The sequence below is a fragment of the Vulpes lagopus genome, chromosome 1 (assembly GCF_018345385.1).
Source record: "Vulpes lagopus strain Blue_001 chromosome 1, ASM1834538v1, whole genome shotgun sequence".
NCBI classification, from domain to species: domain Eukaryota; kingdom Metazoa; phylum Chordata; class Mammalia; order Carnivora; family Canidae; genus Vulpes; species Vulpes lagopus.
This window is the reverse complement of record NC_054824.1, coordinates 177,708,499-177,727,402: the sequence shown is the minus strand read 5'-3', so window position 1 is coordinate 177,727,402 and position 18,904 is coordinate 177,708,499. Positions and strand designations below refer to the sequence as shown.

The 18,904-nt window shown below is 46.0% G+C and overlaps 1 protein-coding gene across 2 annotated transcripts; it reads right to left on the bottom strand.

Annotated features, from left to right (window-relative positions):
• Window positions 1–1,570: 1,570 nt before the first annotated feature.
• On the bottom strand, window positions 1,571–18,445 carry IRF6 (interferon regulatory factor 6). Of its 2 annotated transcripts, none has more exons than XM_041757780.1 (9): window positions 18,390–18,445; window positions 13,839–13,922; window positions 13,111–13,287; window positions 8,953–9,157; window positions 7,810–7,938; window positions 5,231–5,374; window positions 3,782–4,174; window positions 2,962–3,080; window positions 1,571–2,277 (listed from the first exon to the last, which is right to left on the bottom strand). In XM_041757780.1, exons 3-9 carry the CDS (start codon window positions 13,282–13,284, stop codon window positions 2,053–2,055), a joined length of 1,389 nt encoding a protein of 462 aa, XP_041613714.1. In that variant the 5' UTR covers window positions 13,285–13,287; window positions 13,839–13,922; window positions 18,390–18,445; the 3' UTR covers window positions 1,571–2,052. The 2 variants fall into 2 exon arrangements, with proteins under 2 accessions (XP_041613714.1, XP_041613712.1); XM_041757778.1 differs by lacking the exon at window positions 18,390–18,445 and adding an exon at window positions 18,243–18,383.
• Window positions 18,446–18,904: the final 459 nt, after the last annotated feature.

Sequence of the window (18,904 nt, the reverse complement as noted above, 5' to 3'; positions counted from 1 at the left end):
GAAGAAACTGGGCTCTTTAATGAGGACTACATAAAACCACTCCTCCACTCCTCTGGATCTTTGTAAACTTTTCATTAGAGTCCCATACTACAAGTGTGTGAGCCTTCTTGGCCCTTAAGAATACAATCTTCAACACTTTGCCAGCTCAAATTATCTGGGCCCCCATCAAGAAGGAGAGCGTGGCTATTAGCCTCTCCCATCATAAGGGAGAAGGACTACCCAGATCTAGCAGCTGCCCTCCCAACTTACCTACAGTGAGTTCTTTTTAACTTTGAGCTGTGCAGTTACAGAGTGAGCAGACACCAAATGAATCCTTCACGTTACTTGCTCAAAATGACCAAAGAATATAAAGTTTTGGGACGACTGGGTGGCTCAGAGGTTGAGTGCCTGCCCTCTGCCCAGGGCATGATCCTGGAGTCCTGGGATCAAGTCCCACATCGGGCTCCCTTCATGGATCCTGCTTCTCTCTCTGCCTGTGTCTCTGCCTCTCTGTCTCTCTCATGAATAAATAAAATCTTAAAAAATATATATATAAAGCTTCTATATCTTGCATGTTTCCTGGTCTCTACAAGCCCAACTTCTGCCCCCAGCTGAGCACCTGGCATTTACCCAGATTTCTCCTGGTCATATTTTAGTAACAGCAGATCCCACTACTTACACAGTAGTGTAGAGACTTAGAGACCCTAAAACCACAGCTTACACATTCTAAATAAGTCCCATTGTCAACTGTAACTGAATTGAGCTTATGGTTTTTGAAGCTAGCCTCAGTGTTCAGCTAATTCAACTTCAGTAGCAAGTAGCGGATGGCCCAGTTCAAGGGTAGCACACTAGACATGGGTTTTCTTACAACGGCCTGGCACTGATCGGCATCAGTATTCAAAAGGATTAGGGGCCTGCAACTAGAGATTAACATCTTGTTTTCCATTTAGGTCTTGGAGTTTAAATTCTACTTTTTTTTAAGTTTTTTTTTTTTTTTTAAGGCAGAAAGGTCAGACACTGAGCAAAAGTTAATAGATAAGACCAGTCTATGACAGCTGTAGCTGCAATGTTCTACAACCAATCATCACACCCAGCTACCTCCACAAGAAGGGAGAAGCATTCACTCTTGTAAAAAAAAAAAAAAATCCAAATGATAATAACACTGGAAAAATTCCCAAACAAGAAGGAATTACCCCTTTTTTAGTGAGGAGTTTGTCCTGCATACCTTGCTCACTCCCGGGTCTTCCTCAAGGAAGAAAAAGAAAGAGCTCTATCCTCTCTGAAAGGTACCACTGAGTTACATACTCTCATCTACCACATGCACAGTGTTATTTGGTGGCAAGGGAAACAACTGACAACCAACTGCAGAATCCCTGGGCCTTCTGTTGACAGATTGCCTTTAGGAGCTCAGTTTATGAGCTTTTCCTCCACGGACCAGGTGACTTTCAGACTTTGGCACCTATTTCTATTTAGATATCAAGCTTGGTTCCTAAGCAACCAGCCAGCTCTCCTCCCTCTCATTTACCCCGTCAGGGAGCCAGCTTACTATACTAGCAGAACAGGTCAAACGGAGATCAATGTTGGACAAATCAGCGCTTGAGGGAACTTTAATGAAAGCAAGAAAAAAATGTGGTGCAAGAACAATGCAGAAGGGTTCTGTTCCAGGCAGTTTTGCCTTGTACAAGTAGAATGAAGTCATCAGGTCAGAGTTTTAACTGGCATTATTTCAGGCATTGTTCCAACCCCTTCATTTTACAATAATGAATCTGAAGCCTAGAGGTTAAATGATTTGGTGGTTCAAGGTCACACCACTGAAGCAGAGCTGCAGCTAGAATGCTGGTGTCTGAAGTCCCAGGCCAAATCTCCTACTATTTTACACTAACATTGGGAGGTTTAAAAAAGAAAGGGGGAATATGAAGGGTGATTTTTCCATAAATTAAATCAACTTCAAAAGCCAGATATGTGGAGAATTGGAGACCACTAACATTGTTAGAAAGAAGAGGTTTTGAAGCTGGTTAAATCTGAATAATAAAAAATATATGTACAATATTGTAAAAAAGATGGCATTCATGATTACTGGGCTGGCAGAGCAGAGGGTAGTTGCATGCTGGGGGTGGGCTGCATGGGCTGCCAGCTTTCTTGGGTTTGGAGGATGCGGTACAGCTGCTTCAGTTGAGCAACGATGTTATCTTTGATGTCTGGAGTTGAGATCTGCAGGCGGACACTGCCACTGTCAAAGGACCGTGTAAAATCACCAGAAAACATCTCGTAGATCATCCGAGCTACCACTGGAATGACCTGTTCAGGACACAGAGCACACAGGTATCCACTGAAGAAAAGGTATTTTTAAAGAGCAGAGGGGACTCAAGATTATAGAAAGGGTTAGTGAGGCCCTGGGGAAGCCCCCAACTCTTATGTCTAGATACAGGGTATGCCTTTATCTGTCTGGACCATCTTGCCAAGGTTCACTCTAGACCTTGGTTCAAATGAAGGCAAAGACCCTATATCTTTCATCACATCACATGCCTAAATAGCTGCTTATTTAGTGAGACTTTTACCCACATTACATCTTTACCCACATTACTATCTTTTTTTACAATCCATAGACCAAACCCAAGTGGTCTTGCTGCCACTTACTAAAATAAGGTTACATCCTTAAAAGTAACTCAAAAGGTTTTTCTAAAAGAGCTGGAAAGGATCCTATCCTGTTAGGTTTCAGCCAAGACTCAAATGTCAGTAAGAGAATGCAAGATAAGTTCTTCACTAAACCTAGCATCTACTATGAGGACCCTGTGTGCTCCAGCCTGATCCTACTTTGATAGGACCTACTTGGTTCTTAAACAAAGCTTGAGTCTGCTACTCTATCTGGTGGGATTAAAATGCACATCGGCTGATGGATCTTTGCTCAGCACAACCCTAGTCCTAGAGGCTGACGCATTCGTAAAAAGGCTAAGAGTTGTTGACACATCCTCATATCCTCACCTGAACCAAGATGAGTTTCCTTTCCAGGGGTTTCCCATCTGGCCATTCTTCCCCAAAGCATAAGTAGATCTCAAATGGTGGCTGCTTCTCTATCTGTCCTTTCTGGTGGGCAATGAGATCTGTAGAAGGTGGAAGAGCAAATTTGGTGTACTGGAGCCATTCCATATCCACTCAGTAAATACCATCTTTTATGGTGTCCAGTGTGGTGGCCACTAGCCACATGTAGTTATTACATTTAAATTAATTAAAATTAAATAGTTTCTTCATCATATGAGTCACATTTATTTATGTGCTCACTAGCTCCATGTGGGCTGTTGTGGACAACACAAATAGAGAACGTTTTTATCATTTCAGAGGGTTCTATTGGACATCACTAAACTAGACCTGGGGTTCAACTGATATTGTGAAATCTGTATCTCAGTGTTCTCCCTAAATTTGTCTGCTTGAATTTGCCACTCTGATATTTCCCAAATGAGAAGAGTATATGTTTTGCTGATTATGATGAATTCAGCTTCCAAAGTTAAGGTGGCATTAGTGGCATTTGGTAGTAATGACAAGACTGTCTCCCTCTTCTGTCACTAAAAGAGTCACAACCAACCTAAAAATAGCTTCCAAGTACATAGCTTTAGAGTGGAATGCCCTTCTTTGTTGCCCAGGCCACTTTCATTTTTCAGAACTAAGGTTCTGTTCTACCTTCACTTCGTCCATGAGTTTTTTTTTTATTAAGATCTTTGCAGAGCCAGGAAAGTGGGTAGGTAAGGTGGAAAACCTACTTCTAGGGAGAAGTTCCCAGACACCAACCTTCTGAAAAAAGACTTACCACTAAGGAACGTTTCCAGACAAAATAGTTTGACCTTCTTTTGCCTCTCAATCAGGTTGGGGGCAACAAGTGATGGGGCACATGGCCCAGACCAGTACACCTTGCACTGGCACAGCCTGATGGCATAAATTGCATGACCGCTGACCTCCAGGATCAGTCCTCTGTCCATGACATCTAGCAGTTTACTGGTGAACAGCTTCTGCTTCTCATTGGTGATATGCTCTGGCCCTGGGAACTTGACCTGTTCCAGGCTGACAGGACCAAAGAGCTCTTCTTGGTCAGGCATGGGACCCAGGTCGCCATAGAAGAGCCGGCAGCCCTGGGGGTTGCTCACAGTCATGGTTTGCCCGTATTCCTTCCCACGGTACTGAAACTTGATGTCCAGGTCAGTCACTGCAAGTTGAGAGAGGACAGTGAGAATCCTGCTCTAATGCTCTGCCTGTCTATCCCTGAGACTCATGCAAGTCCATCAAGATCAAGCCACTTTTCAGCTAGCATTCAGGAAGGTCACTACCATAGTTATTCTTCCTACAACAAAGGAAGACCTCAGCCTATCCCTGGAATACTCACTCAAAAGACTGCCTTAAAAGCAGACAGTTCAAGGTCCACATATACTATCTGTTTAATCATTACACCCTAAGTGCTAGAATTTCTTCAAGCAAACTTCTGGGTCCAGTCCCTCATTTACACTGACCGAGTCTTCACATCAGTGGCATTAGAAGGACCCAAAAACTAAGGTATCTGGTTTGGGTCTCGTCTTTAAAGAAACCAGAAGAATAAGGAAAAATGCCAAGCCATCTTGTCTTTTATGAAAATTACACAGCACACACTGTGGATCTGTTCTAATAATTTACCATAAAAGGACACAGTTCACGGCAAAGTAAATTTTCACCCATCAGGTCTCAAATGAACCCTGTAAGACGATCAAAGCTATTAGCCTCTTGGACAAAATACTAGCCCTCACATCCCCATCCTATCCCTACTACCACCATGTATAGTGTGGAAAGGGAGATGAGACAGTGACATTGATTCTTCATTGAGATCAATTTGTGTTCAATTTAGAAAGATTTTTCTCCCTTCCAAAATCCCCTCAAAATCCAAGAAGAATTTTCTTGATCAAATCCATGGCCATTAATCTTCCTATTCCACAACTGGCCTTGTGCCCAGATCCCCTAGCCAAATTGATTAACCTAGGCTTTACACCCACCTAAGAGGTGAGTAACCTAGAGCTACAACCAGTCAGCATCACCTTGGGCAAGCAGACGTGAACTAATGTTTCTTCACTTCTTCCCTGATGATTCATTGGTCAACCAGGAACCAGACACAGAGGCTGCCTATAGGACAGGTAGCTATTCTATACATGGCAAAGAAATAGAAGCAGCAGGTGGGGCAGGGAAGGGACTAGAATAGGAGCTGGAGACCTAGCTAGAAAGATTAAGTCTCACTTACTTGGGAGAGAGCTGATCCACAGCTCTGGAGAGCTATAAAAGGGCTGTATAGGTGTCTGGGGTACATCTATTTCCAGAGGTTCAGTTTTGGGCCACACTGCTTCAGGGCTGCAGTTACCCACACTGGCTGGTGCCATGGGAGAACCTAGAACAGAAGGATGTGGGTGAGCGGGCAGGGGCACCACGCATGTACATCACCTGGATTGGGGCTCTAAAACCCAACAAAGTCAATAGATAAGAGCCAAACACGGGACTATGACTCATTGTGGCAGCCCATCAGTGATCCCCACAACTAACACACACACACAATAAGAAATACAGTTCCCCTGCTTCTACTTCCTAATCATATTAGTTCTCCCATAAAACCTGCATTTGCTGAAGATTATCAGACATGTGAGTTTTTTCTGGGGTTAAATGAGAATGAACATGAATGAAAGTTTCCCTGTTGCAGATTGTGACTCCAGCAATCAAATAGAAATTGGATGTCTTCTTTAAAATGAACTTAATTGGGACGCCTGGGTGGCTCAGCAATTGAGAGTCTGCCTTCGGCCCAGAGCATGATCCTGGAGTCCCGAGATCGAGTCCCACATCGGGCTCCCTGCATGGAACCTGCTTCTCCCTCTGCCTGTGTCTCTGCCTCTCTCTCTCTCTCTCTCTCTCTCTCTCTCTCTCTCTCCTCTCTCGAATAAATAAGTAAAATCTTAATAAAATAAAATGAACTTAATTGAATTAGCTGATTAGCTTTGAGAGTATAGAAATTCCATTAAAAACAAATACTTTTACATGCACAAAACATCTGGAAGGATACCCAAAAATCTGAAAAGATCAGTTTCCTCCAGGGAAACTGAACAGGGTTCAGAGACAGAAAGGAAGGAAAACCTTGCAATTATTACCTTTTTGTACCATTATGAATTTTAAACCATGTAAAACCAATACTTATTCAAAAGTATCTGATTAAAGCTTTTAAGAAAGAAAATGAAATACCCATCCTATTTTCCTGCTATTCTCAAAGTTGGCTCACTCCAAAGTCTACAGATTTCTCCTTCTAGCCTCACTTCTTAGGCATCTATTCTTCAACAATTCTTCTTCTGCCCCAACAGCTCTGAAATCATAGAAGTTAATGTTTCTTTGACCCTTTGTGCAGAAGTCTGGTTAAATCTATGTACCTAGTTTACTTTTTTGTTTTTACTTTTTATTTTTAAAGATTTACTTATTATTTGAGAGAGAGAGAAAGAAAAAGCAAGTGCACAAATGACGGGGGAGGGGAGAGAGAAAGAGAGAGAACACGAATCTCAAGCAGATTCTCCACTGAGCCGGGAGCCCAACTTGGGGTTTTATCCCAGGACCCTGAGAAAGAGTTGGATGCCCAACTGACTGAGCCCTCCTACTTTTTTAAGATGTCCCACATCTTCCCAAAAATGATCCAAAGCAACCCATAACATAAGGCCATACAACATTAGCTTTAGTATAATATGAACAGAAACAGGAAATCATGATCCTCGAAATAGGTTGCATCTTTTAAGGGGTGAAAATAACAACGAGTCAGCCAAAGATTTGGGAAAGGATCTCATATTTCCAGATATGAGATATCCAACTCAAAATCACTAAGTGGGAATATAGCATGTGGCAATATTGACCTGAAATAGCTCAATGATATTTTTCTTTACTCATCACTTGGTTGTAAAGACATAAATGGCAGGTTAAGTGAAGGAGGGCAAGAGGACAGGTAATAAGAGTCATTTCCTGATTCTCAAAGGTAAGGGAATCATCTAGAGTAGGTACTCCAAAATCCCAAAGGAATCATCTTGATAAATTTTCTAAGTGGCACAAGTGTCTCATTTGACCCATAGCAGCCAGATGGAACTAAAAAGGCAGTGACAAGCTTCTCAACTAATGCATGGCATTAGACTAGGAGCATTTCAGTGGACAGTTCAAGTGAAGATGCTGAAGAGCACTTCACCCTGTGTTTGAGCATCCTTAGAATGTGCAATGGAAGAATCAGTGCCTGTTCTGTCACAGTGACCTTCCAACCTCTCCACTCATTTTTCCTGAGATACTGAATTCAAAAAGTCCATAAAAGCAGCAAAACATCTCTTGCAGATAAATTCTATCAAAGCTTAGTATTAAGAGCTGTAGAAACTACAAGTTCCCCCATGATATAGCCTCAGCAGAGTAGACCCTGCTAAGAAAGTGACACGAAATTTATAACAAGGGAAATAGTGGACGAGTTTGCCTATTATCCATCAAAATTATATCTGCACTTGGCCTCAAGGAAATCAGTGAAATTTATGATAACTGATGTATTTGTATGTGGGATTGAGAATTAATTTAAATGTTTAATTTCTCTGAATTATCTGTAAGATTCAGAAGATGTTCTCTATGCCTGGAAGTTGCCCACTGGGATAACTGGACCAGCAAAGTTCCCTTGTCTATGACCTCTACTTGCTAATAGACCAGCAGCTTGACTATAGGGCATGGTCACTGCTCCCCATGCAGTGGGGCCTGAGAGGTCAGCAGTACAAAGTCAAAGCCTGTTCCACCCCCTTCATTCTTCTGTACCACCTACCATCTCCCACTCACCATTGATGTTCAGGAAGGGGAAGGTGTCCTGGATGGGAACATGGTGTTGTGACTGATCGAGCTCATCTTCCTCATCTTCTTCATCTACATCATTATCCTTCTCATCCCAAGGAGCAGATCCAGTGGATCCTAACCAAGAAACAGACACATAAGCCCACAGGTGAGCCCCTGGGGTTGCACGGTCATCCTTGCAGCTGATCCATTGTACATGCTAGGTACCATTAGTACAGACACTCCCTGGGGTTCAGTGTGTACCCTCAATGCCCTAGCCAAAAGGAGTGGGCACCAAAGGTGTATTAACCTCTGGCTCTAACTCCTCCTACTGAGCTCTAATGTCTCTATGTAGGAGTTGCAGACCCTATCCCTTTCCCGGGAAATCTCTTAATTCCTACTGTAAACCTCTTGCTACATGTTAGCATCCCTTTAAAGGACTCAAGGATGCCAACTTCTCCACTTTGTAAGTATAATGTGAGGACAGACCCTTCCCTTTTGGCAGGGCCTCACTAGATTCATTGGAGAACAAGTCTTAATTATTTAGCTCTTGGTATTTACTAAGCGTTAGGTAAATAGGATCAGGTGGTATTCTCTTAGAGAAAGTATCCTACAAATTAAATAATCACTCACCCAACATTTTCAGAGAGAACTTAATAGCTCTTAAATGTCATGTCAATTGAGTCTTACAATAGTCTTTCAAGTAGGCAGGAAAGATGAGAGCCCAGATTTTGCCATTGAAGAAACTGAGGCTTAAAGTTCAAATGACTTGCTTCAATGTCCCACAAGGACCAAAGTGATAAGAGCAAGGTTCAGAACTCAAACCTTCTAAGTTTTAATTCCTCCATCTTTAAAACTACTTGGCCTCTCCTCTCAGTGTTGAGTCCCACAGGAAGCTATTCCTGCAGTAGGACTCTATATTCCCTCTACTTTCTCATGCTTTAAGCAGTCAGGCTAGTAACTATTCCCGTAAGTGAACGAGACTTTGCTGACTTTACATCTTTTGTTCTCTGGGTCCTTCTTAGGAGAAGAGTTTCTTGCTTTTACCAATCTTAAACTTTGTAAGCAATTTTCAAGTCAATTCTCTCTTTAAGAGTCCAACCCAAAACAGGGCTTACTGTCCACCTGTCCCCCCAGCAGCTGGGGCCTCACCTGGGTTAATGATCGACCCCTGAGGCTGGGGGATGTCACACACTTGATATATCTTCACTGGGTTCATGGGTACTTCCTTGGTGCCATCGTACATCAGGTTGAATTCCCTGCTCTTGTTGAGAGCACAGCGAAGCTGGGCCTTCCATTTAGCTGGGTCAGGATCATCCACCCCTTCCTGGTACTTCCCTGTCTCCACAGCCCACGCCTGAGGAACAGGAAACTGCAGTGAATGCCTGTTGTTGCCCAGAAACACTACCATGTGTGCTCACCCTCTCACACACAGACACACATGCAATGTAGACCCCTGCCTGACTGCCCCGCCATCTGAACCCAACTTACAGAGCCTGTAGGAAGAAACACCACCCTCAGGACCAGGCCAGGCAGGGCCTGAGGGTAATTAAGCCATATGCAAACACAATCTTTTGAAAGGAGGAGCCTTATCTCAACTGTCAGTGCCAGCACCACCTGTCAAGAATGGCTATAATAAGGGTTGAAAATAAAGAAAAGTCTGGAAAAAATACAGTTCACCCTTGAACAATACAGAGGTCAGAATACCAACCCCTGCACTATCAAAAATCCATATATATAATTTTTGACTTTCTAAAACTTAATTATCTTACTGGTAACAGTAGTTTAACATGTATTTTGTATCTTATATACTATCTTCTTACAATAAAGTAAACTAGAGAAAAGAAAATACTATTAAAAGAATCATAAGAGAAAATATAATTTACGATACTGTATTTATTTAAAAAAAAAAAATCACAGAAGTAGACCAGTGCAGGGGCACCTGGCTGGCTCAGTCAGAAGCCTGCAGCTCTTGAGCTCCAGGTTGCAAGTTCGGGCCCCACGATGGGTGTAGAGATTACTTAAACAAATAAACTTAAAAATAAATAAGTGGACCTGCACAGTTCCAACCCATGCTGTTCAAGCATCCACTGTATACACTAAAATGCTAATGGTAACTTTGGATAGCAGGATTTCAGGTAATTGGAGGGTGGGGGGCATATTTGACATTAATTACTTATATAATAAGACAAGGGGAGATGGCATGTGATATGAAGAGTTTGGCCTTGCTGTTCCCTCCCTCTACATTCTTCAGTCTGATGGATAAGTAATTGTAGAAAACAAGTGTAGAAAAATAATAGCCTGTAGGAGGGCAGGAAGCATACCCTGGGAGTTCAGCTAAAGGCGGAGGGCCTCATTCAGCTAGTCCCATGTCCAAGTCAACCCACACCTCCTTCCCTTCCCTAGTTCCTCAAAGTCCCACTTCACTGGAAATACTTTGCTGCAAACACCAGGGCCCAGTGGCATGAGCTAAAGCCACTCTGGCTCCTCCTCTCTGATTTTCAGTTTCCAGGTCTAAAGGCATGTAGGTTTCTGCTCCCAGGATATCCACTCCCCCCCACTGCTAACATATTCTCAGATCTCTATGCTTTCTTCAGGACATTATGTTCTGATGCAGAAAAGGGAGATGTCATTAGCAGAGTACTCAAAACCAGGAAACACACCCCAAACTTGTTCAAGCGAACAGAGCACGTTGTCCAGTCCCAACCCCTGCCTCTGCTTCTGACCTCAAGCTGAAATGGAAAATTTCTGCCCCATCTGTTGAGCTCGCTGATCTCCCTCAGTCCCTATCCCCCAGAGCCTGATGGATCATGAGGAAGTTTCTGCCAATACAAATTTAAATCCTTCTCTTCTGATTCAGGCTCACTTCTTACCATGGCCTCAAGACAGGGGCAGCTGCATTTGTTTTGCAGTAGAGAACGACGAGGTCTGACAAAGTGGTGCTGCCTGATGTGGCTGTGCAGCCACCGTTCCATCCAGCTCCCTACAAGGGACTGCATCCTCACTGGTCTGCAGTATCTGAGAAGCACATCTCCAGTTGCACCTGGTGGTACCTGACTGCTACCTCACCACATTTCCCTTCCGTTTATCTGATCCCCTGTGCCCACTCCCACTCTGGCCCCACCCAGCTGGCTTGGGCTATGCTGACTTTGGCACAGGTCTACATATTTCTGTGGCTCCCTAAACCCCTGTCCCTCCATGGAGAACAGCCAGACTAACCCAGAACCACAACCCCGGCTTCTTGCTCACAACACAAGTCATTCCCCCTCAGGGCCCACTCAAGATGGTGCAGAGGGCCCAAGGCTGTTGCAGCAGGGGGAGGTACCCACCACATGGCAATCAGTGTGATTTATAAACATGACTTATTTAAACCCATTCTGAGTCTTGCTTCTGACTCTCAGGTCACTGTGCAGGTCCCTACTCCTCTTCCAGAAATGGTAATTCACTAGTCCCTCCCCAAACATTATTTCACTCAATTCTCACAACAATCCTGTGAGGCAGGTAAGACTGGTTTCATCCCCATTTTACTGAAGGGGAAGCTAAAGCCCAAAGAGATTATGTGACTTGCTCAAGACCATATATGCAACTGATAGTAGTAGGATTTGAAACCAGGTCCTCCAACTCGCAGTCAGAATGGGGTAGCAGATAGGCTTGGGTTCAAATCCTGACCACACCCCTTACTGGCTGTGTGATTTTGGCAAGTTATTTAGCTCCTCAGAGGCTCAGCCTCTGCATCTACAACATGAGAGTAATACCGAGTTGCCGATAATTAGATCATGGACACGGGATACAGAGCAGGCACTTAAATGCAGGCACTAGCATTTAATGCTAGTGTCCCTCTGCTCCCCTCCCGCCCCCAGATATCCTGCCCAAGGCCTGTCAGAGCTTGGGATCTGTGAAAGCACCCTCACTCTTCTCCTGACTTCCAAGGCCCTCCCCTTAGCATTCCACAAACAGAGATACAGATATAAATAAAACAAGTTTCCTGCAGTCACCTTTTTCTCAAGCCCTAAGCACACAGATCACTCTCGTGAGCAGGGCTTTCAGGAACCAGCCTCTTCCCCCATGGCCAGCCACCCTCAACCACCAACAGCAAATCCATTTTCAGACCAAGGCCACAACCAGAGGCCAGCTGAGCCAGGGCAGGCCCATGCCCCTCTCGATCCCAACTTCAGTAATTGAGTCTGGCTTACAGATGTTTTCCTTATCATTTTCATATAATTGTTTTAAAATTAAAAGCACTCATTTACTTTCTTCCTAAATGATCTCAGGCCAATATTTCTTCTACCTCTTGCATCTATACCTGACATAACTGAGTTGGGTGGAAAACATCTCTGTGATGGCTTGCCTCCTCTGAGGAGTGAGCCCACCTCTTCCGATCCAAGCTCAGCAAGAACCTGAGGCATCAATCTGGGTAGGGACTGGATTTCACTTCTAGCTTCCAGCTTATAGGGGGAAGAAAAGACTAAATTTACTACCTCATGTCTTGGGGATGCAGAAACTAAAGCGACTCATAAGATGGAAGGCTCACCAGCACCGAGAAGTTGGTCTGAAGCAGAGACACAGGGTCCTGAGTTACAAACCACATAACACCTCTCCCCATAACCAGCTTCTCACCTACTTCTTAGGCCAACCTCTAGCTTCACTAAATTTTGTAAAATGCCATATGATTCAATCTTGTTTTCAGCTAAACAAAACAATTCTCATATCAGAGCTATTTTTTATATAAGAAAACATACTTGTAGAATAAAAACTTGTACTAAATCACCTTTAATTTATAAGCAGAAGTCATGGATGGAGCAAGGTATTTTAATATCAAAAGAAAAACATTCAGAGGACCCTCTACACCCAATCTACAGGTTATGTTAGGAGCCTGCTAACACTCAGTAGTTCTGTCCTGGTCTGGAGAGTCATTCCCAGGCCCAAGCACCTCTCTTCATAGCAAGAGCCCTGAGTGAATGAAGAGTGAGAGTCATCTGCTGACCCCTAGGAACTTTTGGAACAACCACATCAATACAATCACTTCCAGTTTAGTCAACTGCACCTGGATCTTTTGGGATGTGAGTTGAGTACCTTCAACCAATACGAAAGAATAAACAGCCTCAAACATTACAGACATGCCCCAGCAAGAGAAATTACTATGCCTAAGTTTGGGCACCCCCTTCATAAACATTCTGATGCATCAGCGTTTTGGATGTAGTATATTCCTTGTGCCAAAATAGAAAACAGAACAACAACAACAAAAATCCCAGAAAGTTCTGATGGAACTGGAAAGCATCGCAAGTCAGATTGGTGGAAGAAGTGCTTTACCTTGAAAATGGTATTTTCTTCCTCTTGTTGGGGGCTATGCCGGGTGGCATGTTTCCAGGGAATCTGGAAGCGTTTGGAGTCCCTGTGTAGCCAGATGAGCCCAGGGTACAGGCCACTATCCACCTGGGCCACCAGCCAGGGCTTCAGCCGAACTCTGCGGGGGTGGAGGGCCATGATCTGGGTGGGGGAGGGTAAAGAGTGAGGGAGAGAGCAGGAGAATTAGGCCAGCCTCTGGGAACTTTTCCCAGCCACTGTTCCCGTATGATAGAGCTACAGTTTCATTAGATTACAGCAAAGAAACTAAATATGGGAATAAACTGTGCCAGGTGGGGAAGAAAAGAAAAGAGGTTAAAAGGTTCTTTTGATTCTCATTCCAAAGCCATTTATACTTCATGTTCTAGCCAAATCAGACTTATCATGTAAGTAGATCACATTTCTTCTATTTAAATCCTGAAGCAGAAAAATAAAAAAGATGATGTCATTCCCGCTGGAGCACAGGCTTCCTGAAAAACCAAGGACTTTGGAAGAGAAGTGAAATTGCTCTTTTCAATCTCAGGAGAAGGGAGAAAAAATGTTATGGAAACAGCAAAGATAGGGGCAAGAATTTGAAGCGTACTCTCTTTTTAGACCATGAAAGGCGAACGGGAATATTTTAGTAAGAAATGACACAATCATGGTGAGAGAGAAGTAGGCAAGGGGTGGGTCCTGGTTCCAAAGTCCTCACTTACAGAGATGAACAGGCAATGTATCCACAGGGATCCGGAGAGCGGGGCCTCAAGTCAGCTTTCCTTTCTCTGGGTCAGCCAAAGACTCTGTACCAAGAAAAGGGTGTCTGAGTTGGTTATCCACAGGACAATCCAGTGGCTGGGAGAAGACTTGGGAACATAGGGGACAAAGGCTCCGAGGACCCTTCCTTGCACCTGAGTCTGGAAAAGTTCAGGAGCCCTAGAATAATCAAATGCTACAGCTCCTAACCCTGGACTGCTAAATACAATCACATGGCAAGTTCTGCTCTCTGCTCAGCCTCCTCCACCTGGGTCTGTTTATCTCCCCCACCGTGGCTAAAGTGAACCCATTGGCTGCAGGAGCCGGCCTGGGTAAAGTCTGCAATTGATTCTCATAAAAATACCCGGGCATAGCAGATAACATTCGGCAACAGCCAGCACTCACAGCAGCAGACAAAGGCCTGCCCAGATTGGGTGCCTTGAGGAAAAACTGGTCACTACAGAACTATTTGCTTTGGATGTTGTGTTTAGGTTTTTTTTTGGTGTTCTCATTTCGTGCTTTACCTAAGGTGAGGCCAGCAAAATCGCATTCACTCAACAAATAACGTGTTCTTCGGCTACTGTGTGTCCAGCACTAATGTCGCTTAGAAAGCACACGGTTTTCATCAGACTCCCTGAAGAAATCCACACTGGAACTGCTCGAGCCCCACAGTGGCCCAAGGAAAGGAAGGTAAATAAGTCACCTTCCCACCCAGGAAGATCCCCACCTGGATCACAGTTCAGAAACCAAACCAGTTGAGTCAGCTGAAGGCTCCCACTCAGAGGAGCTTAGCTGAGGGGGTGGCTCCTAATACCACTTCCTTCCTTCCCCTGCCAGACTCCCAACAAACAGGGAAAACCCAAACCCAACCCGGCTTCTGGCACTTTAAGAGCAAGGCAGGACCTGCTCTCACCTGAGCCTTCTGACCCAATTAACCAGGCTTGCAACTGAAACCTTCCCCCTGGGAGCCCAGCTCACAGTGGGCAGGTAAGGTTGGCATGCAGTATTCAGCTGTCCCCCCAAACCCAACCCCCATGTTCTTGGCCTCATTTAGGTTGTTTTGTAGGGCAGCAAGTCAAGCCATCAGTCAAACTGAGGAAAACATTTACCTTATAAGGAGGAGAGAAATGCATATCCTCCCAAGGGCAAGTTCTACCTTTAAGTCCTATCCTACTGGAAAGGGGATAGAGCAGGGGAAGGACGAATAGGACACCAGGTAGCACATCGGTCAATCTCACGAGGGACTTTTGAGAATTTCTATTGCAGCACCGGTAAGTCCCATGTCTCTGCTTGTCAGACATGTGAAATCCACTTCTTGACGGACCACAGGCTTTGAAGAAAAGGGCTTATCCTCGTTAATCGACAGCTCATCAAGAAAAAATTAAAGCAACCGGGTCAACAGAGGGAACCGCACATAGTGTTAGGGAAGGAGAAGCAGCCACCCGGAGAGATTGATTGTTAAGATCTAGAGCCCTGGGTTCTCAGCATTCTCTCAAGATGGCACTACACCTGAGCAGCCTCGCCCCAGCCTGCCTTGCTCCAAGCCCTACCTCCATCGCTGCTAACCCTCTCCACCTTCTCAAAGTCGCCAAGATCTCCCCCACTTGCCACCACGAGGACTCTAAAAACTGGCAGAGAGGAAATAGTTGGAAGCAACCAAAATAACAGAGGAAGATGGCTTAATTACATACTCACAGGCTGCACTACTAAGGAGCCATTAACGGGGTGTCTGAAGAATTTTTATTGGGTTTGGGGAAATGTTTACAACATGAGGTTAAGGGAGAAAATACAGCATACAATATTGACTGTATAGTAGTATCTCCATCTTGTAAGGTAACATGCACTTGTGTATTGTAAGGTAACATGCACTTGTGTACATATGGCACATACACACACACGGGTAAAAAAAAAAGGAAAAGAAATAATATACCAAAGTAACAAGACATTCATAATGGTTACTTGTGATAGGATTATGGCTGAATTTTATACTTGTCTAAATATACTTTCGTATATAATCCACATTTTCCTATAATGATGTTTCAATTTACAATAAAATGGAAAAAAAACTACAAGTTGTATTTCTTTTTAAAAATTTTATTTATTTGAGAAAAAGTGAGAACAAGCAGGAAGAGGGGCAGAGGGTGAAGGAGAAGTAGACTCCCCTCTGAGCAGGGAGCAAAGCAGGGAGCACCAAAAAACAAGGTGCTCGATCCCAGAATCCTGGGATCCTGACCTGAGCCGAACGAAGGTAGATGCTAAACCAACTGAGTCACCCAGTCGCCCCTACAAGTAGTATTTTTTTTAACTACAGGAAGCTAAGACATTTCTCGGCCATATAAAAGATATGTATAGATACAGATAGATATAGATAGGTTTAAAAGATGATGCCCCTCAGCTGCTAAGACCTTGACACCAACAATCCTTCATAACTACATGGACTTTACAAGGTTTTTTTTTTTTTTTTAAGATTTTTATTTATTTATCCATAGGAGACACAGCAAGAGAGACAGGCAGAGACACAGGCAGAGGGAGAAACAGGCTCCGTGCAGGGAGCCTGATGTGGGACTCGATCCTGGACCCCAGGATCATGCCCTGGGCCAAAGGCAGACGCCCAACCGCTGAGCCACCCAGGCGTTCCAACTTTACAGTTTTTATATGCACTTTTATTTAACATGTTTGATTTCATCCTCATGATCTGGAAGTAGTACTCTTATAATTCCTATTTTTATAGCTGGTTAATTAAGACACAGAAAAGTGCTTCATCTGGGGCCTGGACCCAACACTCCTGAGTCAGAGTGTGCTGTACTGAATCCTGCCACCATAGCCTGCCTTCCAAGTCCCTCCTTCCACACACTAAGAGAGTAAACCAAAATACTAACACGATGCCAGCGGCATGAAGAGCCAAGAAGTGGCTAGGGAGGAGGCTGCAAGACACCCACCCCCAAACACACCTAAATCAGAGTTCTCTTTCTAAACACGCTCATCACCCAAATCTCAATGCCCACAGAACTAGGCTAGCGGCCATCACAGTGAAATTCAAGGCCTGTGTCTCCAACAGGTACTTACCCAGCGAAAGAACAAAGATGCTAACCCGTCCACTCCCCTCACACCGGGCCTTGAGCACAGATACTTTCAACCTCCCCAAGGCACTAACTGTTCTCTCTCACACCCACTCCAGGGAGCAGGGCCTTTACAAAAACCTCCACTGCCACCTCTGCAGCCCCTGCCCAGATTCCTTTCCAGGGGCACCACTACCTCAAAGTCGAGATTCGAGATTGGGCTGCTAATGGTTCGGCTCAGAGTAAAATGCCCTTGCCAGGTAGTCCTGCTTTTCCCTTTCCACTGAGGGAACTGAAGACCATCTTCCAAGTTCCCCCACCTTTCCTCCATTTAGTTTAGCCCTGCTTGGAGGTGAATTCCAAGTCTCTAGCCATAATTCCCATGCCCTTCCTCCCTGCTGGATTGAAGTTGGGGGCTGGTGAGAGGGAACCACAAGGTACTGGGTGCTGCTGTCATGCATTACGCACACACCTCAAACTAATCTAGTCTCCTGGGTCAGCACCAGCCTTCACCAACCTTCTCCCTCTCTCTCCCTTCTCCGGGCTTGATGTTTTTGACATCCCCTAGGAAAGCAGGGTTGGGACAGAGATGACCTCCCTACTGCAAAGCAGGCTCCCTGTAAAGAGTGGCACCCGGGGCCTCCTTTCCAGTTGGGCCTAGGAGACTTTCCCCATTTTTCCACACCCACCCTCCATCCCCTTCAGGCGAAGAGGGCCTCACCCCCAGAGCAACCACACCCAGGGCCACCCTCCCCAGCGTCAAGCTTGGCTACTTGGAAATCCAAGGGTGTCTCCCAGGCCCAAGGCAGGAGCCTGATTGCATTAAACAAACTCAAGGGGAAAAAAAGAAACTAAACTAAACAAAACTGGCTAAAGCTCCTGGCCGCCCCTACCCCCCATTTCTCCAACACCCACCAGGACTAAGGGCCTGCAGGCCTGGGAAATTCCCTCTTTGGGACACCGGGGCCAGCGGCCGAGCAAGACCGGAGGAGGGGAGGCGCCGGAGCTCGGTCCCAGCGTAGGGGTAGGGGTAGGGGCGGAGAGCAGCGCACTCCGGGAGGGCAGGGAGGGAAAGGCGGTAGACAGCGAAGTGTGGGGTCGGGGGTGGGGGCGGCCACTTCGGGGCTAGCACCGCCCAGAGCTCCCTAAAGCCAGGCGACAGCCACCCCACCCCAGGGGGTCTCCCCAAACAGGCTGTCCCCAAAGCAAGGTTCCTAACCCCGAACTCGGCGGGCGGGTGTGTCCCCAACCGCCCCCACCCCCCCGCCCCCACTTCCGAAGCTAGAGCTCAGAAGTTAGCGTCCTCACCTCTTCTCGATCCGGCTACCTCCGAACCCCGTCCCCAGCTACGATCACCCGGCGCCACCGCTGTCCTCGAGCGGCCGGGGAAGCAACAGCCCGCCCGGCGCAGCCCGCGACTCCGAGCGCCGCTCCCCTGCCCGCCCCGGCGCTTACCTGCCCGGCCCAGGTGCGCCGAGCGCACGTCAGCGCCTCGCCCCGGGACGCCACCGCCCCCTCCGCCGCCCGGCCCCGCCCCCCCAGGTGCGGCCCCGCCCCCTCGCGGCTAGGATTGGCGGGTCGCGGGAAACGGGATACTCCGCGTTCCTGGGCGGTGCTGGGGGGTGCTGGGGGGTGTTGGGCCCTCCCCACCCGGCTCTGGGGCTCTTAACCCCGGGCCGAGAGAATTCCCCGACTCGGTCTGGACCTCGTTGTGCCTCTGGGCTGGTGGTCTTGGACCCTGGAAGCGACTGGGAGGTCAGATCGAAGCCCAAAGGGTGCCTCCCCTTTCCTCGTGCCCCATAGTCACCCTGCAGTGTGGAGACAGTTAACCTACAAATCAGGGTTTAGAGTAGGGCTGGCCCTGCTACTACTACCTGTGGGCCTGTAAGTAAGTGAGTGGATTCTAGAACAGGGACTCAGGACACCTGGTCCCCTTTGGGGGGGATGCGGGGTGGGGGGAAGCCCTATGG

What these genes read in the sequence shown, in the direction of transcription:
- IRF6 (XM_041757780.1), bottom strand. Translation starts at nt 13,284, where the DNA reads ATGGCCCTCCACCCCCGCAGAGTTCGGCTGAAGCCCTGGCTGGTGGCC. An exon ending in AAGAAAATACCATTTTCAAG is followed by an intron (nt 9,158 to 13,110) that starts GTAAAGCACTTC and finishes CCTGTTCCTCAG; the next exon opens with GCGTGGGCTGTGGAGACAGG. An exon ending in CCCCTTCCTGAACATCAATG is followed by an intron (nt 5,375 to 7,809) that starts GTGAGTGGGAGA and finishes CTTCTGTTCTAG; the next exon opens with GTTCTCCCATGGCACCAGCC.